General features: G+C 38.1%; 2 protein-coding genes across 15 annotated transcripts in view; one reads left to right on the top strand and one right to left on the bottom strand.

Moving 5' to 3' along the window:
- dsc2l (desmocollin 2 like) overlaps nt 1–24101 on the top strand; it is a 1349056-nt gene that overhangs the window by 636070 nt on the left and 688885 nt on the right. The window lies entirely within an intron of this gene.
- Nucleotides 1–24101, bottom strand: part of tns3.2 (tensin 3, tandem duplicate 2) — an 817627-nt gene that overhangs the window by 688533 nt on the left and 104993 nt on the right. For 12 of the 13 annotated variants that reach the window (NM_001443983.1, XM_087297829.1, XM_087297826.1 and 9 more), the window contains 8 exon segments: nt 10665–11907; nt 12034–12063; nt 12552–12620; nt 14148–14316; nt 14401–14478; nt 17090–17167; nt 17876–17971; nt 22746–22877. The exons of the other annotated variant lie outside the window; for it this stretch is intronic. In NM_001443983.1, coding sequence (NP_001430912.1) covers nt 11763–11907; nt 12034–12063; nt 12552–12620; nt 14148–14316; nt 14401–14478; nt 17090–17167; nt 17876–17971; nt 22746–22877 — 797 coding nt within the window. In that variant the 3' untranslated portion in view covers nt 10665–11762. 13 annotated transcript variants of the gene reach the window in all.

The following is a 24101-nucleotide window of genomic DNA, read 5'->3' as shown; positions in this document are numbered from 1 at the left end:
CCGGCTCGCTCGGCCGCCGCATCTGGCTCGATTGACTCGGGCTGGAATCGGGCTGTGAGTCCAGGCATCCGGAGTAGGTCCAGCAGAGGTAGTCAGTCTGAGCTCTGAGGGGTAAGTCTCCGGCAGGCGAGAATCTAGCTGGAACTGGCCCGAGTGTATTTTGCTATCTGGGTGGCTAGGCGTACGTGTATAAGCAAACTAATAAAGCCCGAAAAAAGTCCTGACCTTAGCGAATAAACAGTGTTCCACCAGGATCATGTATGTCAGAAACTGTAGTTTACTGCTGAACTCATTTTGTCATGGTAAAATACCACAGAAGTCGAATAAAAACACTTCAGTCTTCTGCCGAAGCTCAGACGCGCTGCTTTAAGAAACTGTCAATCACAACTGTCAATCAGGATGACACGCCCAGCATTAAATTACTGCTAAAAACAAACTGTTTACAAAAATGAAGATCTGCACCTATTTCAGCACAACAATCAGTGCCTTAATCGACCAGAACCATCTTTCGGGACATTTTATTGCAAGTGTAATAAATTTTTTTATTTGGGCTCAAGTCTCCTTCATTAACACAGAGGAGGCGGGCTTTATGACTTGTACTGCAGCCAGCCCCCAGGGGGCGATCTAACGGCCGAGACCTTCACTCAAACGCAGGCTTGCGGCACTCTTGGTCCATACCAGCTAGAAATGGCCTGTGTAAGATTGTGACGATATGATAAAAAAAATCAAGATTTCACGGTATCACAGTATTCTGATCACTGCTCTGAAATAAGTCCTTCCTAAATGTCTGGGTAATATTGTTGCTAGGGGTGTCAAAATTAATCGTTTCTTCGATGCACCACGATGCAGACGCGGACAATTCGGTATAGGTTCAGTAATAATCATAACCGGTTATTACTGACGTCATTTACCTCATATGCGATCTGTCGCGAGGGAGACGATCGCGAGTATTTACAACGCTCTAACTACTTAATACTCATGAACTGTGCACAATTTCACTGTGTGTGTTTGAGAATGAAAGTAGCCTACTCCATTTCTCTCTCTCTCTCGCTCGCTTGCTCGCTCTCGCTCTTTCTCGCTCTTTCTCTCTCTCTCTTTCTCACACACACAGTGGCCCATTTGACCTGCTGGCGTGGCTTTTCTTCTCCTCTCTGCTGTTTTACAGTGTTACTTTTGGATACAGAAACGAGCGCGTGTCTGCAGAGTTTTCTCCACCGTGTCTATAACAGATCAGCTGTGAGATCGCCGCTGCCGCCTGCTGCCGCGCAAGAGCCAATCGCAACCGTTTTTGTTGAGGGTGTAACCAATCAAAGGGGTGTGAGAGAACTAGACAAGATTCAGAAATTGAGCTGGATATTTATATTTGTTTATATTATTTGCTAAATGCTCGTTTTTTTTAAGTTACAGTTTATATATCTGACTGTTTGTATTAAATGACACAATTGTATTACAAATAATAGCCTATATAAATATAAATATATTCATACATTTTAATACAAGAGCTGCTGCTGTGAAGAAAATATAAAAGCATCGTCAATGCACCGTGATGCACCGAAATATCGAATTGAACCAAATCGAAGGTATGATAATCGTAACCGAACCGAACCGTAAGACTAGTGTAGGTTCACAGCTCTAATTGTTGCCCTAATAAACTAAATAAAATAGTTACAGAACTTACATACATGCATACAACTTTTCCCACTTTTTTTTTTTTTGGAAAAAGTGGATTAAATTAATTTATTTCCTCATAATTCTACACACAATACCCCATAATGACAATGTGAAAAGAGTTTTGAAATTGTTGGAAATTTATTCAAAATAAAAAACGTGTCAAATCAAATGTACATCAGTGTTCACAGCCTTTGCTCAATATTCTGCTGATGCACCTTTGGCAGCAATTACAGCCTCAAGTCCTTTTGAATATGATGGCACAAGCTTGGCACAACTGGGAATTTTTGCCCATTCATCTTTGCTGTACCTCTCAAGCTCTAAAAGGTTGAATGGGAGGCAACAATGCAAAGCCATTTTCAGATTCCTCCAGAGATGTTCTATAGGGTTTAGGTCTGGGCTGTGGCTGAGCCACTCTAGAACATTCACCGAGTTGTTATGAAGCCATTCCATTGATATTTTGGAGGTGTGCTTTGGGTCATTGTCCTGCTGGAAGATCGTCGCCCCAGTCTAAGGTCAAGAGTACTGTGAAGTGAGTTTTCATTCAGGATGTCTCTGTACATTGCTGCATTCATCTTACCTTCTATCCTGACTAGTCTTCCAGTTCCTGCTGCTGAAAAACATCCCCACAGCATGATGCTGCCACCACCATGCTTCACTGTAGGGATGGTATTATCCTGGTGATGAGGTGTGCCTGGTTTTCTCTAAACGTAGGCTAACGCCTGACATTCACTCCAAAGAGTTCAATTTTATTCTCATCAGACCCGAGAATTTTGTTTCTTATGGTCTCAGAGACCTTCAGGTGACTTTTGGCAAATTTCAGGCGGGGAGTGGCTTCCGTCTGGCCACTCTACCATACAGGCCTGATTGGTGGACTGCTGCACAGATGGTTGTCTCTCTGTAAGGTTCTTCTCTCTCCACAGAAGAACGCTGGAGCTCAGACAGAGTGACCATCGGGTTATTGATCACCGCCTTGATTAAGGCCCTTCTCCCACAATCTCTCAGCTTAGATGGCCGGCCAGCTCTAGGAAGAGCCTTGGTGGTTCCAAATATATTCCACTTACAGTTGATAGAGGTCACTGTGCTCATTGGAGCTTTCAGAGCAGCAGAAATTTTCCTGTAACCTTCCCCAGTCGTGTGCCTCGAGACAATCCTGTCTTAGAGGTCTACAGACGTTTCTTTTGTCTTCATGCTTGGTTTATGCTTTGACATGCACTGTCAACCCTGGGACCTTATGTAGACAGGTGTATGCCTTTTCAAATCATGTCCAACCAACTGAATTTACCGCTAGTGAAATCCAACGAAGCTGCTGAAACATCTCAAGAATGATCAGTGAAACAGAATGTACTTGAGCATAATATAGAGCTTCATGGCAAATGCACATGTGATTTTTCAGGTTTTTTATTTTTAATAAATTTGCATCAATTTCAAAAACTCTTTTTTCACATTGTCATTATGGGGTATTGTGTGTAGAATTTTGAGGAAATAAATTAATTTAATCCAATTTGGAATAAGGCTGTAACATAAAAACAAAATGTGGGAAAAGTGAAGCGCGATGAATACTTTCAGGATGCACTGTACCATACGAACAATATAGCATCAAATGTTGACTGTTCTAAAACCTTGACTTTTTGAAACTGCGGTAAACCTTGAAACTGGTTATCATCCCATGCCTAATACCAGCTGAGAGAAGTGCCTTGAAATGCAGTTTTGAACTGTTTCAATGTGAGTTGTAACTCATCTGGTAAAATCTAAGTCAGGGGTGGCCAACCCTGTTCCTGGAGAGCCACATTCCTGTAGATTTCAGGTGCTACCCATATCAAACACACCTGAACCAATTAATTAGGACCTGAACACCACATGATAATTACAGGCAGGTGTGTTTGATATGGGTTGCAGCTGAAATCTGCAGGAAGGTGGCTCTCCAGAAACAGGGTTAGCCACCCCTGATATAGGCATTTGTTCTGCATGATATCTGTAAAGAATGACATTGCAATATTTAGTTTTCTACAATATATGCTGTCACATGAATATCATTTTATTAGATGATTTAAATGACACTATTTGGAAAGTGCTCATTATTTGAGATTAATCGAGAAGATTAGGTAGAGTGAATCAGCAAAAAAATTAACTAACTACAAGCGTAACACAATAGAACAAAGATCAACTTTAAATAACCTGCTTTATAGATTTATGAGTATTTCATTCATTCGGTTTACTGGTTTGTCAGGGGTCGCCACAGCAGAATGAACCACCAACTACTATGGTTTTTTACTGTTTTACACAGTGGAGACCTATATAAGTATTAAGACACATTAAATCTAATAACCAGTTGTATATTAACACTGTATAGTCTTCTTTGCATAAATAATGTAAAACAATCTTTGTTGAAGCTACAAACTTTCAATTCTTAAGCCCAAATTGTTTAAATTCGCTTGAAACATTACAGTCACAAGCCTTATTCATTCATTCATTCATTAGTCCCTTTATTAATCAGGGGTCACCATAGCGGAATGAACCGCCAACTTATCCAGCATATGTTTTATGCAGCGGATACCCAGCTGCAATTCATTACTGGGAAACACCCATACACACACTCATTCACACACACTCATACACTATGAACAATTAAAAACCGGCAAACAAAAATATTTCACTTAGCTTTAAACTTACTTTGCAATGACTCCGCAAATCACGTGTCCTGTTCTGTGGCAGGGATTGAAGTTGTCAGTATCAGTATGCTAGCTTTAATTATATCCTAAAGCTTGTGTGCTCCAAAACAGAGACAAAATACACATTTAAAAGAGATAAACATAATATATATATATATATATATATATATATATATATATATATATATATATATATATATATATATATATATATATATATATATATATAAATATATATATATATATATATATAAATATATATATATAAATATATATGTATATATATATATATACATACATACATATATATATATATATATATATATATATATATATATATATATATACATACATATATATATATATATATATATATATATATATATATATATATATATATATATATATATATATATATATATATATATACACACACACACACACATACATCCAAAGCTTTCAATTTGTCACTTCTACCTAAATTGATCAGCATTTTTCTTCACCTCATACTTCAGTTTCTCATCAAATCTTGACCAATCAAATGCTCTGTAGTATCTGACACAACCCGCCCTCCTTCAATATGCTTATCGTTTGCTTTTCATTGGATGCGCTTGACCTCAACCACTCTCACTTGCAGAGCTGTGAAAAAAACTGAACGCTGTTGGCTGTTTTTTAAAGGAGGAGTGGCTAATATATGTCCCGCCCTCTTTTTCTGCTTCAGTTGTCAAACATGAATAAAAAAGCTCATTTCAAAGCACTTCACTGGACCTTTAAAATCAATCAGGTGACATTTAAAAAAGTGTATTGCTGTCCTTTCACTCCAAAAAAATCACTTTGGCTGTGTCTCAATATGCGTTCTTCAGCGGTCTTGTGCCTTCGTGTTCTCGTCATCATCAGCTGCCAATACTCTAGACGCCAAGAACAGAGGACGCGTGAAACTTTACAGTATACGGGAATAGGATGAAGTAAATTGGCCGTAGTGTATGGGTGTTTCTCAGTACTGGTTTGTGTAAAACAAATGCCGGAATAGTTGTCGGTTCATTCCGCGCTGGCGACCGCTGATAAACAAGGGACTAAGCCAAAGGAAAATGAATGAATAAATGGGTTCTCTTTCATAGAATCAGAGTGCTCTCTTTCATAGGCGCTCAACACTCATTCTATGGGCTGAATTAGGTGAGGGTTTACACTGGTAAATTTAAATTTAGTGTGTAAGTGTAATGGAGTCAAGCTAGAAAGAGCCATGCAACTAATCCTCACTCCCTGGGCCTCAAAAGGTGTCTTAGCAAATGACACATTGGGCTATGACCTTTAGTCTTTCTTAGCATGCTGGCTAAACATGTTATATATGCAGTTTGGATCATGCTTGGATAACTGAAGAGGTTACATTGGTGCCGTGACCCCGATGGTAGTAAAGTTTAAGGGGTGAATGTAATAGAGATTAGATGTTTGTAGTTAGGTGGGTGAACCTGACTCCCCTGGTCTCAAGAGGCAAATGAAGCTACATGTTGTGGTATTTAGTGTTCTTGTTAGGGTGCTTTCACACCTACACTTTTGTTTCGGAACCGGTCTCATTTGCCTGGTTAGAGCTGTTCGTTTGGCATATGTGAATTCAGCAATTGCTTTCGGATCTGCGCCAAAACAATGGTTCAGAGATCGCCGGAATGTGGTGGTCTCGGCTTGATTGAAACGAACTCTGGAGCGGATCGATTGTAGTGCGAAAGCGATACGATCCGAGCCCATCTATATAAGTGTTTTATGGATGTGTAATTGGTATACAGCTATATGAAGAGAGGATTATGAGCAGGGCTGGAGGTCATTCCAGACATCCCGAGTCTACCGGAAGTTCCGGGAGTCTCCCTCCCGGTCCTCGAAAACATTGTGCACCCTTCTCACCCCTCTCCACTGCATCCTTGCTCTTCAGACACGTTGCGCGCACCCTGTCAAACACCACCAAACCCTCCGGTCTTCACATCAGTCACCTCCCTGGCCTTCACATCGCTTATAGTGGCTGTTTCTCAATTCCAAGAACGCAGAGAACGGACTTGCGTTCTTGTGGAGAGCGGTCTTGCCAGGTGTCCTCGGAAGAACGAACTCAGGAGACCACGAGGGCAGAGAATGCGTCCTTTGAGAAATGGGATGCTGCGTTCTTCCTGATGGTCACGTGACCTTCACGCGTTTTAAATGGAAATTATTTTAACATTACAGCACTCATACAACGATTTATTGTTTCCCCCCTCTTCAAAATATATACTCTGCATAAAAACATAAATATACTCTGCACAATATAAATAAAACACATTTTAATACGAATTTCAGTTAACAATTTATTCCTTTATTAAGATATTCATGTTAACGTTTACTTTCAGTGTTTCATTTAGGGAAACTCCTGAGGTAAATAAGTGATATCTCTGAACTTTAATAATAAATCTAAATTAAATGCTGCGCTTTCCACCTCCAGTCGCAATGACTTCTGGGACTTCCAGAGCGAGTTCAGTGCTCAAGTCTGCATCCTCGATATCAAGATCACACCCGGGAAGTTTACGCGTCCTCCGTACTTGCAGTCTTGAGTATTGGAACTGAACTTAGGCAGCTGACGATGACGTTGCACAAGAACACGAGGACGCAAGATCGCTGAAGAACGCATATTGAGAAACAGCTATTGTCTTATTGCTCATTGTCATAAGAACCCATGACAGCTGAGCGGGACTCTGCAAAATAAATCGTGAAACTCTGACCAATGTGAGGAGAGTTTACTCACACATGACTTGTTTTAGCTCTTTCGGTCCGTTTGGAAACTGCAGCGTAAAAGCGGACCGCACCAAAAACAAAGAGCAACAATGTAACAATTTGAATCCCGCATTCAGAACAAATTAATCGATTCACAGTTGTGAAAGCACCCTTAGTGTCTTCCTCCCATGCCAAAGATCCGCTAAGAGCAGGGCATATCGAACCACAAGAGATATAGTAGTGCCATGATCTGGATGGTAGTAAGTTTTAGAAGGGTGAGTGTAACCAAGGTCAACTAATAAAAGCAGCGCAAGCAAACCTCACTCCCCTGGCCTCAAGAGATTAGCAATTGACGCATGGAGCTATGGCATTTAGTGTCCTTCTCAGCATGCTGGTCTAGCATGCCAGAGACAAGGTGTAAATCCCTCTCTTAGTAGTGCTTGTAACAATGTAACTGGAGTGCTCATGTTGTTGCCGTGACCCGGATGAGACTGAAGTTTAGAGGACCGAGTGTACCAGAAATCAGCTAGCAGGAGCTGTGCGTGTACACTTCACTTTCCTGACCTCATGAGATGCAATTGTGACTGACACATGGGGCAGTTGTCTTGTTAGTGCACCCACATCCTGAGACATTATTTGAATACCATTTTGGTGGTTCGTTTAGAAATGAAAGTGTTATATTGGCACCGTGGCCCGGATGAGAGAGAAGTTTAGGGGGAAAACTAATAAGTATGAGATGTAAAATTCAATCTACTGGCCTCAACACTAGTTACTCATACTTGGGGTTTACAGAAACTCAGTGCAAGTAGAACAAGAGGTGTTAAACTGGTGCCGTGACCCGGATGCGAGTGAGGTTTAGGGGGAAGACTAACTAGTACGAGATGTAATATACTTCATTCTACTGGCCTCAGCACTAGTTATTTATACTAGAGCAGGGGTCACCAATCTTGTTCCTGGCGGGCCGTTGTCCTGCAGTTTTTAGCTCCAACCCTAATCAACCACACCTGAACAAGCTAATCAAGGTCTTACTATGTATACTTGAAACACCCAGGCAGGTTTGTTGAGGCAAGTTTTAGATAAACCCTGCAGGAACACTGGCCCTCCAGGATCGAGATTGGTGATTCTTTTACAAGAGGTTTACAGAAGTGCAAGTAGAGCAAGAGGTGTTAACTGGTGCCGTGACCCGGATGTGACTGAGGATTAGGGAGAAGACTAACTAGTATGAGATGTGCAAGTAAACTTCATTCTACTGGCCTTAGCACTAGTTACTCATCCTAGGCATTTACAGAAACTCAGTGCAAGTAGAGCAAGGGATGTTAAACTGGTGCCGTGACCCGGATGCGAGTGAGATTTAGCGAGAAGACTAACTAGTACAAGACGTGCAAGTAAACTTCATTCTACTTGCCTCAGCACCAGTTACTCATCCTAGGGGTTTACAGAACTCAGTGGAAGTAGAACAAGGGATGTTAAACTGGTGCCCTGACCCAGATGCGACTGAGGTTTAGGGAGAAGTCTAACTAGTACGAGATGTGCAAGTAAACTTCATTCTACTGGCCTTAGCACTAGTTACTCATCCTAGGCATTTACAGAAACTCAGTGCAAGTAGAACAAGGGATGTTAAACTGGTGCCGTGACCCGGATGCGAGTGAGGTTTAGCGAGAAGACTAACTAGTACTAGACGTGCAAGTAAACTTTATTCTACTGGCCTCAGCACCAGTTACTCATCCTGGGGGTTTACAGAACTCAGTGCAAGAAGAACGACGGATGTTAAACTGGTGCCGTGACCCAGATGCGAGTGAGGTTTAGCGAGAAGACTAACTAGTACTAGACGTGCAAGTAAACTTTATTCTACTGGCCTCAGCACCAGTTACTTATCCTGGGGGTTTACAAAAGTGCAAGGAGAACAAGATATGCTAAACTGGTGCCGTGACCCAGGTGCGAGTGAGGTTTGGAGAGAAGACTAACTAGTACAAGATGTGCAAGTAAACTTCGTTCTACTGGCCTCAACACTAGTTACTCATCACAAGATGCGAGTAAGGGTTAGTGTGGTTAGTGTAACAAGTGGAGCTGCAAGTAAACGCTTCTCTGACCTCAGAAGACTGAATATAGAGGCTGTAGCAGTCTGTTAGTGAGCACTCCTCCTACGCAGAAGATACCAGTTTGAATCCTGCTTGAAGTAGGGCAAGTTACACATACAGTTCTGGAAATACACAAACAGTATGGTGACAAGCTTTCTTTATCCACTATGGACCATGCCATACAAGAACTTCCACCAGCAGACATGACAACATACATTCACCGGCCACTTTATTAGGTACACCTTACTAGTTACCAGGTTGGACCGCCTTTTGCCTTCAGGACTGCCTTAATCCTTCGTGGCATAGATTCAACAAGGTACTGGAAATATTCCTCAGAGAGTTTGGTCCATATTGACATGATAAGATCACGCAGTTGCTGCTGATTTGTTGGCTGCACATCTATGATGCGAACCTCCCATTCCACCACATGCCAAAGGTGCTCTATTGGATTAAAATCTGGTGACTGTGGAGGCCATTTGAGTACAGTGAACTCATTGTCATGTTCAATGATTCACACTTTATGGCACGATAACCTGCTGGAAGTAGCCATCAGAAGATGGGTACACCGTGGTCATAAAAGGGATTGACATGGTCAGCTACAATACATGTGATGCTCAATGCTCAAAACAAGTGTGCCAAAAAAAATATCAATCACATCATTACACCACCAGTAGCAGCCTAAACTGTTAATACAAGGCTAATACATGTTAATACATGCTTTTATGTTGTTGATGCCAAATTCTGACCCTACCATCTGAACACTTCTTTACACAACTTCTTTATTCCAGCTAATGAAAAATAAAACTTGTTCACAGCCAATCAGAATCTAGCTAATTTCACGAGCTTCAACATTTAAAGCAGAGAATGACAAAACTGCAGCACATTATTACACATAATAACCAGATCACTAATACTCTTTAAACTTTACAAACGTTTTTTGAAACTCTTCACACTTTAAAAAAACTATGTGCTAAAATTAGCTTTGAATAGGTGTACACAGCATCAAGTTGTATCGATTCAAGGCAAAGTTGACCCTATATTAACATTCATACACATTCATTCATGCATTTTCCTTGAGCTTAGTCTCTATTTCAGAGTTCGCCACAGTGGAATGAACCTCCAACTATTTCAGCATGAGTTTTACGCAGCGGATGCCCTTCCAGCTGCAACCCATTATTAGGGAAACACCCATTCACACTCATTCACACATACACTATGGACAATTTAGTTTATTCAATTCAACTATAGTGCATGTCTTTGAACTGCCAATTAGCCCAGCCTAAACTTGAACCTGCGACCTTCTTGCTGTGAGGCGACAGTGCTAACCACTGAGCCACCATGCCGCCCTCACATACACCTATATAAAACAACACTTAATACCACAGCCGTCTTAAAACTGTCACACTGAAGCCATAATAAGTAAAGAAAACAAGTGAAGGTGCAGTGAACCAGCTAGCATGTTGACAGAAGCTTGTGACAGACATGCTTTCAGTGAGTAAATGACAAATACGGCCTCAAATTAGTACCACACAATTACTTTATTGTATTGTGCACATGTATACAATCCATAAAACATTAATTTACAAATAAACCAAAGAATTAGGCAGTACGAGACAAGCATACGGAATGAAAACAGTTCTTGCTTCCTAAAGTAAGAGAAGTAATGGCACTTGTGCACTTATGTGATGAATTCAAAGTGAAACTTTTAACCTAGAATCCTCTTTGATCAAGCTTTGAAACGTTTGCTCGGTAAAAAAAAAACAAAAAAAAAAAACATGAGTAATGACATGTTTTTCCTTCTCAAATTAGGTAATTTATCACGTAAGACGTTTTAACACTCGTCCTGCATAGACGAGTAAGGGATAAGTATACACAGAATATAAGTTACATGATAAATATTTCCAAATATATAAACAAAGTCAAAGCAAATATGCTTTTTAAGGAGAACACTTATCACGGACTGGAAATGTTAGCTCAGCGCTTACAAACAAACACACAGATAAACGACATACTGAATGTTTTGAGCTATAAAAACGCTAAGTATTACTTAATATTGAATACACATCTTGATATTTATAATCAAAAACATCGTAAATTGATATGCGAAATGCTCTTTGGTTTTGTAGATGTATGTGCCCAGACAAAACGCAGAAATTAATGTAGCTAAACCTCAGTTTATTCTTTCCAATGAAACCAAGGAACCTTGAAATACTGCAAAGGAAGTCTTTGTGGCGGGTAAAATAACATAACAGTGAGCTGTATTCCTCCATAGTCCCTTCACTTTGCTTTGAGCGGGCTGTTTATGTCAGTGCCAGATTGAGCCACAAAGAAATGTGGCGCCCCCGACTGGATGAGTCCTGTTAACGCAACAGTAACCCACATTTCAAATTTCAAACTGAACGCCTTTTCAGACAGGAAAAAGTGAAATGATATTCTGGGTCTTGTTAAAAAGTTTAAATAAAAAAAGACCCACCAACAAAATCTGTTCATGATCTCAATCCCTGTGTATCTCGTCCAAAAAACTCCAAGGAGAATCAATGAAGCTTCATCCATAACAATGTCAAAGTAGTAGCATGTAGAATACTTTAAATACGTTTTGCTCTTCGACATCATTGGTTTACTTGTTCTTCTGAGAGCCAATCATAACTTTGGAGACAAAGTTGACGATGGCGCTGGCGGGCTGTTCGGGGTCGTGTTCGGCAAACAGGTGACACACATTCTCTGTGCTGCTTCCACTTTTCCTCGCGATGAAACCAAAGATCCTGTTACACACACACACACACACACACACACACACACACACACACACACACACGTAAAATCATAAATAAATGTACATATGTGCAAAGGGTGCATGTTTATTCAGAAGGTGATGGAGGAAGGCTTACTTTGCAGCAGTGCAGCCGTCTCGCTTCCATCTGGGGATAAAAATGGTCAGGAAGTCAGAACATCCCATAAACACACACAAAATAATTAAAAGGAAAGTTCAGCCAAAAAACGAAAATTCTGACATTGTTTATTCATCCTCTACTTTTTTTTTCTTCTGACATACAAGATGTTTTGAGGAATGTTGGGAAAAACAGCCATGGACTCCCTTAGTATTTTTTGTTCCTACTATGGATGTCCATGTTTTTTCCACAACATTCTTCAAAATATCTTGTTTTGAGTCACTTAGTCAAGTGTGAGTAAATAATGAGGAAATGTCTTTTTTTTTTAACTATTTAATTTAAACTGTGTAAAGAGTTAAAACTGCAATTGTTTTTATTTTATTATTATCGTTTTTTTTTCTTTTTTACAAAAGATTTTTGTTTTAATTTATATAACTGTAGCGAATAAAAAGAGTCTAGACAATGGTATCTGTATTTATTTGTGTGTGCGTGTGTGTGTGTGTGTGTGTGTTACGTACTTCCTGTCTTGAGGGTCCAGGGCACAGAATATCACTGTAGAGACTGCATAGTGTCTCCTAAAGAACAATCTGGAAACAATGCATTGTAAAAAATAAATAAATAAATAAATACATATATGAATAGAAATATAAACAGATTACATTTTTTTATCATTTATTATTATTGTAATTTGACAAGAAACCATTTAGGCTGCATTTACACTGCAGATCTTGATGGTCAATTGGGATTTTGTGACTGTATCAGATTTGTTTGACGACCGGCTTACATCATCTTTTAAAAGTGACTTGTATCTGATTTACAGGGCACACGGCAAAGGTGCATTGAGCAGGAAAAAAAGAGCAGCCGCTGACTGACAGCTGATAATAAAAGAACACTCCTTTCAATCTATTCGCAAGGTTTTATTTAAATTCTAAGTACAAGTTATTTTACTATATTTTATGACAGAAAAGTTCTCATTTGCCCATCTTTTTTTAATCTAGCCCTTTTTAAACCAGTAGGCATCTTAATGTAATGTCCATGGCATGATTTATATATGCATTTATTCATTCATTCATTTTCCTGTCGGCTTAGTCCCCTTAATAATCTGAGGTCGCCACAGCGGAATGAACCGCCAACTTATCCAGCAAGTTTTTACGCAGCGGATGCCCTTCCAGCTGCAACCCATCTCTGGGAAACATCCACACACACATTCACACACACTCAAACACTACGGACAATTTAGCCTACCCAATTCACCTGTACCTGTGTCTTTGGACTGTGGGGGAAACTGGAGCACCCGGAGGAAACCCACGCGAACGCAGGGAGAACATGCAAACTCCACACGAAACACCAACTGAGCTGAGGCTCGAACCAGCGACCTTCTTGCTGTGAGGCGACAGCACTACCTACTGCGCCACTGCTTCGCCCATTTATATATGCAATAGTTTTATATTACTTTATATTGGTTACGTGGCGGATATTGCGCTCTCGCTCTCGGTAACATGCGTAAACACTTGTGCTACATGACAATAAAAAGGCTTTTTTAGTCCTCGTGTTTGAGATTTAAGGTTTGGGACTCTGCTAAAGTCGGTTCCTGACGGTACAGACCTGACGTCATTCGCTAGTTTTTAATGATGAGCGACTCGCATTGACAGGTAAAAACCCGACCTACCTGCTTAAACTGCAGACATGAAAACACAGATCTGATTCATACCGGATAAATTTCCACATATGAACGAAGCCTGAATCTAATTTGAGTAAATCAGAAATCATGTGATTTTTTTTCTGCTTACACGTACATAAGCCATATCTGATCTGTGCCACACGGGAGAAAAAAAGGGGTCACTTTTAAATGAGTCACTTGAACCATGCAGTGTAAATGCAGCCTTCATTGATCAAAAGTGATTTTAAAGAGTTTACAAAAGGTTAAACTACTTTTTTTTACTTTTTTTATACTATTATATCACTAAGTAATCCTGAAAAACAAACAAACAAACTGTATATACCTGACCATATTTTAATACTTCATAAAAACAAACAAAAAACTGTATATACTTGACAATACGTTAGTACTTTGTATAAAATATAAAAGCTAAACTACAAGAAGAGAGACTCACTTCCGCTGGTTGTCTGTGAGGGTGATTCCCTGTGCAGACACTTTAAAGTGGACGACTGTGGATGTTGGTGGAGGATCCTTATTGAAGGTGACCGTGGTGGCCTTCTGAACCCCTTGAACTCCTGTCAGAGACTCCAGATCCACACTGCCCAGGAACCACACGTTACATGCTGGACACCACACACACACATGGATACGTTAACACATGGATCACTCCTGTCCATTAGCAAAGTTCAACACCGATTTTCAGGTACCTGCTCCCTGCTTCAGTAGCTCTGCAGCAGAGTTTGTGGACGTCTGTGTTGGAGACTCGTTGAACTCCTCGAGAGGGTCTGAAAAGAAAGACTTCAGTTAGTACAGGATCACTGAGTCTCTATTTGATCTATCCCTTTGTTAATGGTGACGTATAGAGAACTGTGTCCTGGTCCAAGCTGCTTCTCATTTCTTTGGAATTGGGAAAATATTCATTTATGACCACTTTTTAGTCATATCTCACATTAAAGTGAGTTTTAGATACAATATTGGTGTACACAAGCGTCTTTGGACTTGCTGCATCACAGACACATTTATTATAACAATTATATTATAACTTACTGGCCATCAGATATTAGACATGGATATATATATTATGCGATCATGAGTGTTCAAAGTATTACACCACTGTGTAAATGTTTATAGTTACCATTTGTTGAGTCTCCCCATTTTAATTGATAGAGCGATTGGACACAGAAGCTCTTATGCATGACGTCACACTTAACAAGCGCACACTTAACTTTTTTGCTTTGTTTCGGTATTACTGATATACTAAAAAAATAAGAGTTTCCTTAAATCTTGGCTGGTTAAGGTCTGTAATGCTGCGTTCACACCAGACGCGGCACACGCGTCAAGCGCGAGTGATTTACATGTTAAGTCAATGCAAACGCACGAATAGACATCCTGCGGTGCGATACGTGCGAATGGCGCAGCGCGAATTGAGCGTTTTGCGCGTTTGACGAGCTTAATGCGCATTTCGCACGAATCACTCGCGTTCGAAAATCTGAACTTCAGCGGACATTCGCGCCGCGTTAACCAATCAGGAGCTTGCTCTTGTGGGGGCGTGATTGTGATGTATCGCCTGTTGTCGGTGTCTTAGGGAAAATCCCCCAGCAGACACCGACAAGAAGTTCATCAAACTGGGCTGGGCTCAGTCAGAACCACCGCTGAAAACCTCCATCAGCCAGGTTCAGTTTCTAGGAGTCTATGAGCTTAAAAAGCTGGATGCACCTCTGAAAGGATGTAGTGGACTCAGACACGGGTCTAAACGTATCAACGCTGTTTATCATCCTTCATAAAGCACATAAACACTGTTATTTTCTTCCTAAAATCCATGTTAGCCCTTTAGCTATGAAGCTAGAGTCACGGGGCAGACAGAAGCTCTGCCCATCAAGCGAATTTGCGTCTGTTCTGAAGTGAATTTGACACGCGAATGAAGCGGGGTTTAACGCGCGAATGAAGCGGGGTTTGACGCGCGAATGAAGTGAGTAACCTCAATGTTCACGCGAATATTTACGCGCGAATAGCGCGATTTATCCGCGCGCCCTGTCTTAATGACTTAGTTCACCCCAAATATAAAGTTGTTATCAATTACTCACCTTCATGTCATTCCAAACCCCTAAGACCTTCGTTCATCTTTGGTACACAAATTAGCATATTTTAGATTAAATCAGAGAGCTCCCTCATCCTCCACTGAGCAATGGTCCTAAGACTTTAAAGTTCAGAAAAAACATTTTCAAAACATTCCATGTGACTTTAGTGGTTCAATTGTAATCATATGAAGAGAACACTTCTGTGAAGCAAACAAAAGAAAAAGCAACTTTGCTTGCCTATATCCGCTCTCCTGCATCAAGTCAGGTAATTTTTGAACTATTGAATTAGCATTAATTCATACGAATTAGTCACTAAACTGACAAAATGTGCAATAGTTATATTTCCTCATGGGATCAGGGTGGCAAAACGCAAGCATCATATTGTCTGTAGTAAATGAACACCCTGAAGTGATGCAGAATACGTAAGCAAACAAAGGTGCTTTTACTGGTTTAGTTTGCCTCAAAAAGTTTTCTTTAATCATCATGTGAATACATTTGAGCATGAAATAATTTGACAATGTTCTTGTTTCCTTTTCTGAACTGATGATAGTGATGATGATGATGATGATGATGGAGGACGAGAGAGCTCCCTGATTTCATCTAAAATATTTTAATGTGTGATCTGAACATAAACGAAGGTCTCAAGGGGTTATAAAGTCATGAGGGTGAGAAATTAATAACAGAGTTTTCATTTTGGGTGAATTCATCCTTTAATAAGTGATTCGTTGAATCTATAATTTTCATGATTCATTAAAAACATACAATTTCATTGAAAAAGCAAGTGGCTGTTTTTATGAATGAATCATCAAATCATTTTCTTAAACTATTTGTTCAAAAACAAATCTGACGTTTTGCTAATAAATAAATACACAAATGTTCTGCTTTGACCTTGTTTGAAACTATTTTCAATGGCAAACTGACAAAATAGACAATATTAACCTCTTGATAACTGAATCTTTGTGTAAAATATATAGGAAAATATAATTATTGTATGACAAAATTAACTATATCTCATATATCTTAAGAATATCCATATCTTTAAGAATATAAAATATTATTTAAGTAACATGAGGATATTTCTGTTTGCAGAACTTGAATTCTATGGTCAGTAAACCTGGATTCTTCATCATGCAGTGAATGCTTTTTATCTCAAGACTTAATTTCATAATTAATTAATTAATTCATAATTAATTTCAGTGTAGATATTGTTCAAACAACAATTATGATATTATCTGAGATTACAAAAACAACATGCCTTTAACTAGAAGCAGGAAACACACAAGCAGACACAAACGCATGCAGTGATATCATTACATACCTCTGCTTGGGATGATGAGTCTGCAGGGTAAAGCCAAAGGTGTGATTGAATGCTGACACACCAATGCTGTCAGACTTCCTGTGCAGGCAGGAAACACGATAGGTCTGTTAAAAGTGCCAACAATATTTTCCAAACAACAGCAAAACATGGTTGTTGGAATTTGGCAATTCAAAAAGATTTAAATGACTGATCAAAAGTTTAAATACAGTAAGACGTTTAATGGTTTTGAAAGAAGTTTCCCATGTTCACCCATGTATATGTATCATTAGTATCATTAATACAGGAAAAAAAAATTACATTTCTATATAATTGTACAGAATTAAGTAATTTTTCTATTTAAATGTAGTTGTATTTCTGTGATGAAAAGGCTGAATTTCCAGGATCTTTACTTTAGTATTTAATATCACACGATCCATCAGAAATCATTATAATGCGAGCATTTGCTAAACACATATTTTATCATTATAATAACTGTTGAAACTGTACTGTTGGTGAAGGCGAATTAAAAAAAAATCTTGAAAACTAATTTCGAGAGAATAGCTTTTGTTTAGAAATAGAATAGAAGTGTCATCCTAAATGTCTTTTCAGTGACTTTTAATCAACTCATTACATCTTTGCTGAATAAAACTATTCATTTCAGTAACTAATACAAAATCTCTCAGAAGGGAAACAAACGAGCATGATGTTCCTGATCACAGCCACTAGAGGACGATGTGGACCATTCAAATAAAGCGGATTTGACTTTCATCCTCATGAAAATGCATACAGACAATAACAGTCACTTACCAAAATAGGGTTCATTAGGACAGCCTTTTAACCGCACTCCTTTCGGTGTGCACTCGATCAGGAAATGCCTCACGAGCTCATTGGACAGATCGCCCACTGTGAACACAAAGGAAATGACTTTGTATGTAAAAATAACTTTTAATTATCAAAGCAATTGCCACATAAATAGAATGAAGAGATGGTGTCCAAATTTGGAAACACCCACTTTGAATGAAAACTATTCCAACACTTTTTCTTTTTTACTAGTTGCTTCTATAGTTTTAGAAAATATATTAATGTTTTCTTCAACTGTGCTCAGATTTCCAAATAATCTCTACAAACTAGAGACTACAATAGTCAGCAAAATGACTTCATGGCTCTATACTGTAGTTTTTAATATTTGTTTTAAAAATTGTTTTCTCCTCTGAATTTTTTTTTAAATGACTATTTTTTTCCTAAAACCCTGCTTATGTTAAGTTAAAATCATTTTGCATCCTCTCTAGTTGCTATGCTATGGAACCCCGGAAGGGACGTAGTGGAGGAGAAAAAAATTGGCTGGGTGAAAAAAAAATAATGGGTGAAAGAAAAAAATGGGTGGGAGGAAAATATATATTTCTAAGTTTTTGCGTTTTCTCGCAAAGATGTTTTGCGTTCCCTCGCAAAGATGTTTTGCGTTCTCTCGCAAAGTTTTGCGTTAACTCGCAAAGATGTTTTGCGTTATCTCGCAAAGATGTTTTGCGTTATCTCGCAAAGATGTTTTGCGTTCTCTCGCAAAGTTGTTTTGCATTCCCTCGCAAAGATGTTTTGCGTTCTCTCGCAAAGATGTTTTGCGTTATCTCGCAAAGTTTTGCGTTCCCTCGCAAAGATGTTTTGCGTTCTCTCGCAAAGTTTTGCGTTTCCTCGCAAAGATGTTTTGCGTTCTCTCGCAAAGTTGTTTTGCGTTCCCTCGCAAAGATGTTTTGCGTTCTCTCGCAAAGATGTTTTGCGTTATCTCGCAAAGTTTTGCGTTCCCTCGCAAAGATGTTTTGCGTTCTCTCGCAAAGTTTTGCGTTCCCTCGCAAAGATGTTTTGCGTTCCCTAGCAAAGATGTTTTGCGTTATCTCATATATATGTGTCTCACGCTGCTATAAACACTATTAGGACACATATATTCCACGAAAAACTGAAAATAGGTTGTTTTTGTGTTTTTTATAGCACAAACAGTTTCTAAAGTAATGGACTGCTTTCATTAAAGATCTGTGCATTCTTACAGAGACACCTCTGTTATCAAACTAAACAAAACATGAGATTCATTGCCGCTCCCTTGTTTGATAACAGAAGTGCCCTTTTAAATGGTGCGTACAGACGCTGATCTGGGATCAGTTTATTGTACGGAGCGCGTCTGTCAGTCAGCGCTTATACATGCATTCACTGGTTCAGAGGTAGCATATGAAAGGCGACGATCGACGCACAGATTTAATGTAAAGAACGTGGGATAGAATGGTAAAATACGGGAGAATTTCGGCAAAAACGGGAGGGTTTACATGAGTGAAGTGAACAGGAAGTGTTTGTGGAGAAACAGTTTGGCGAGAAAACGCAAAACATCTTTGCGAGGGAACGCAAAACTTTGCGAGAGAACGCAAAAACTTTGAAATATATATTTTCCTCCCATCCATTTTTTTTTCAGCCATTTTTTTTCACCCAGCCAATTTTTTTCTCCTCCACTTCGTTCCTTCCGGGGTTCCGTACTATGCAGTGGAATTTATATCTAGATTGTTAAAATATTTATTAAAAAAGAGAAACTGTTCTCTGTTTTTAATGGAACTCTAAATATGTTTCTCTGCCCTACCATCTGTTAATAATAGTTTAGAAATAACCAGAGGTCTTGTCTTGTTTTTTAATCATGAATGTTTCAGAAAGACTTCCTACATTTTACCCTAATCATCAGTTCTTCTGGTGTTTAGGAACAATAGTAAGCATCCTACTTCCTTTTTAAACCCTCATCCTGGCAAAGCAGGCCAGGTTTCTGAACGCCAAACAGGCATATTTGATGTTAACAATAGACCAATAACAATATAAGTGTTTATGAAGTACAATGAGCTCTTATCTCTAGAGATAATGAAAAAATGAACTCCCCGTGACACAGAAAAAACTGATAAAGTAACAGCATAACCTGTGAAATCCTATAAAGAGTTGTGAATCGGATGGGGACGGACCGTGTGTGTTGCATCTTTGTGTGTGTGTTGCATTTGTGTTTGTGTGTGCCTCCCTTCCTTCCTCTGATTAAGAGACATGCCGTGTTTACGGAGGGGCTCTGGATATGAACGCTCCAGCTGTGCTCACACTCATTCAGCTGTTCCTCACACAATAGTGTTGGGATGTCCTGCTTTCCAAGGTCCTAATGTCCGTTAAATATTTCCCCATGGTTGCTCTGTATAGTACATACAGGCCGTTTTCCTACCAGGTATTAAAGGTTCACGAAACACCTAAACAAATTTTTTGAGCTGTTGACAGTCATATATATGTGTCTCACGCTGCTATAAACACTATTAGGACACATATATTCCACGAAAAACTGAAAACAGGTTGTTTTTGTGTTATTTCAAGCAAATTCGCTCATCCAGTTTGAAACAAATTTTTGAAGCTCCGTCACGCTGATTAGATCCTTTTGTGTTTTCCAGTGTGTAGACTGGCTGTCTGTACCTGAGAGTACTTCATGACGTATCTGAGTCTGCTGCATTCATTCATGAGAAAGACTTGGCTCAAACCAATCAGCGCGCTCTATTGTGTATGAGGTGCAACTTCATTAATATGCATGCATATCTTCCAAGACTGTTTTTACCTATACAATGTTCAGACGGCAGAGAGACGCCATGTTGTGTTGCCAAAACAAGTAAGAGAAGAAGAATTGTTTGGAGACACGGGTCGTCAGTGTTGTGTTTGTAGTTTGCTGCAACGAAGGTTTTCGTTTTTATTTTCCCGCTATGAGAGCGCAGCTGGACTAACATGTGGATCAATGCATGTGACACGCGACAAAACATCGTGTCTAAGGACCCGAGAACTTTTCGTATCTGGAAATGGTGAAATTCTGATTTGCTGCTTGTCTCCTTTTAAAAAAGACGCGGCTCCAGTTGGTGTTGATTGTCCGTTCTACAGATTTGTTAAGTAAGCGATCAGTGGTCTTTGTTTGTTTATTCATTTATTTATTAGGCAAAGTTAGTTCGTATCATCAGCAGTACTCTTTCAGTGTTTAAAGACAGACCTTAGTCAAAATTATTTCTAAGTTACTAAAGTTTACCGTACGTTAATATCACTACAATATTATAGATTGAAAGATCCGCTGTAAATGCTGCTCTCCGAGTGTAAACATGTAAACATCGCAATCAAACTATCACCATCGTGGGGGATTTTCACTGCATTTTGTGACAGGAATAACAGACACGGCTTTCTAACGCTACCTTCCTAGTGCATCTAAGTTACAGAGAAATTCAGAGGGTTTTATCCTCTCATTTGCCATGCAGTATCAAACATTGCATTAAAAATACACGCTTACAGCAGTTCCTCGAATCAAATACCTCATGTCACGAGGGGCATGAATGAAATTCCTGAATGAAAGTACCAAACTGCAATTAAAGTCCACCATTTAATAATTTGTCAAATAATGAGATTACTGATGTCCATGTAAACACAGTCACTGATCAGCATGTGCCCAAACCAAAACTCCCATTTTTATGCAAATTTTATGCTCTTTCCCTCCTCCGACAATCCCCACTAAACAGAGCTGGATACGCCCACTTTCCTGACTTTTTTCAAACTAGAAGTGTGAAAACACCCTGCTGAAACAGGGGAGTTTCGTGGCCCTTTAACATATATTTACATTGATCTGATTACAAACATTCAAATATAAAACATGGGCCTTAGATGTAATGGAAAATTCCTATTTACCTGTTTTATACTCACACACAATGCTTAAACCAGAAAAAGTACTTTAATATATATATATATATATATATATATATATATATATATATATATATATATATATATATATATATGTATGTATATGTGTGTGTATTATGTATATATTTATATATGTATATATATATATATATATATATATATATATATATATATATATATATATATATATATATATATACATACATATATACATATATATATATATATATATATATACATACATATATACATATATACACATATATATATATATATATATATATATATATATATATATATATATATATATATATATATATATATATGTGTATATATGTATATATTTATATATGTATATATATATATATATATTTTTTTTTTTATATATATATATATACATACATACATATATACACACACATATATATATATATATATATTTTTTTTTTTTTTTTTTTTTTTTTTTTTTTACACCAGGTATTTGTTTAATTTCATAAATTTCAAACAGTTTATGGGCAAGTTATATGCAAGGATTTTTGACAATGGTCCTAGTGTGACCACTTTACATTACTTTCCAATAATTCAACAGCCTGCTGTTCATTATGCTGTTATACAATGATCATCACACCTAAAGATGTTATTTAGATTCTGTTTTTTATGACATTTGTCAGTTTTATGTCCTCAATCTACTCCTGTGTGTAGTAACATTGTAATATTATTTTGTTTTGATAAAATTTTTCTGAAAGTTGTAGGCTTTGAAATTAATGAAACCATTCGGCATAGTGATATGCCACTGTATTGCCTGGAACTACATCAGCTGAGCGTTAATCTAAAAATAACTGCACATTTTAGAATCAGTCAATCAGCATAAAGAAATCAACAGTTTGCCCATTCAGTGAGTCATCGTTCAGCTTGAGTTGCCTTAAGGAATTCATGAGCAGGATTTTCATACCTTTCCTGCTTGTCTGTAGAACAGTGGGAGGGGGCGTGGCCACCTTCATGGCCAATCCGTACGCTCCTCTGAATGAGTGACTGTCCCTGATGATGAAGGAGCCAGGCTCTTTATCCTTCAGAACGGAAATAGCTACGAGAATATAAAATAAACAGCACTGATGCATTAGGTTGTCACTTTAAATACACAAAAAATATATGTGTTGGACAGGGTTGCCAGGTCTGCATAACAACAGTCACCTGTTTGCTGTAGCCCAATCATATTATGTATATTGCTGTGGGCCAAATTTTGTTCGAAATGTATTACATTGTAAAAGTAGTCCAATTCCATTGGAAATCTGCAAACTTGGCAACAATGGTGATGGAAGCTGCTTTGAGATCCATATTAAGATAACAATTTACAATTTCTTTTACAAAACATACAGTGACAAGCAGCACTTTACTAAATAATATTTTGTTTTACAAAAGTATTATTATTTTATTAAATTTTCAAAAACTCTACATGATCTGGGATTTTCTTACAAAAGTTTTTATGTAATGCAGCACTGGAATGGAGTCAAAAGAACAATTTTTAAGCTGATTAATATAACGTGAATGAACCATCTGACCAAACTGATTTTCTAAAAGGAATTTAGAAGGAATTTTAATTGCTTAATATGACCGCTGAACTGCTCTATGGCTGGCTAAAAAAACTATCAATAAAAAAAGTGGCTGAGAGAGAAAGAAGTAATTTTCTGTACTTTTATTGAATTCAAAAATGTTGGGACAAATACAAACACTTAGGGAATTTGACCCATACCAATCATTCAAACATTTTTTGTCAATAATAATGTTGTTTAAAGAAAAGAAAACTTTTTTTTACAGCAAGGACACACAAAAAGTATAAAACAAAATGAGATTTATCTATCTATCTATCTATCTATCTATCTATCTATCTATCTATCTATCTATCTATCTATCTATCTATCTATCTATCTATCTATCTATCTATCTATCTATCTATCTATCTATCTATCTATCTATCTATCTATCTCTGTCTGTCTGTCTGTCTGTCTGTCTGTCTGTCTGTCTGTCCATACACATACATATATAAACACACACACACACATATATATAAATGTATATATATATATATATATATATATATATATATATATATATATATATATATATATATATATATACACACACACACACACACACACACCGCACATATTTCAAAAACATGCTGTTCTTGACCTAAGTTGAAGACTCTTGGATATGTATTTGATAGGGATGTAACGGTATTGTAAATACCGTCATACCGCAATATTATTTTTTTTCGATATTACCGTAGTCGCATGACTCGGTAAAACTA

Source organism: Danio rerio, chromosome 20, assembly GCF_052040795.2.
Source record: "Danio rerio strain M-AB ecotype USA chromosome 20, GRCz13ab, whole genome shotgun sequence".
Classification (NCBI taxonomy): Eukaryota; Metazoa; Chordata; class Actinopteri; order Cypriniformes; family Danionidae; genus Danio; species Danio rerio.
This window is presented reverse-complemented; position numbering and strand designations above follow the sequence as displayed.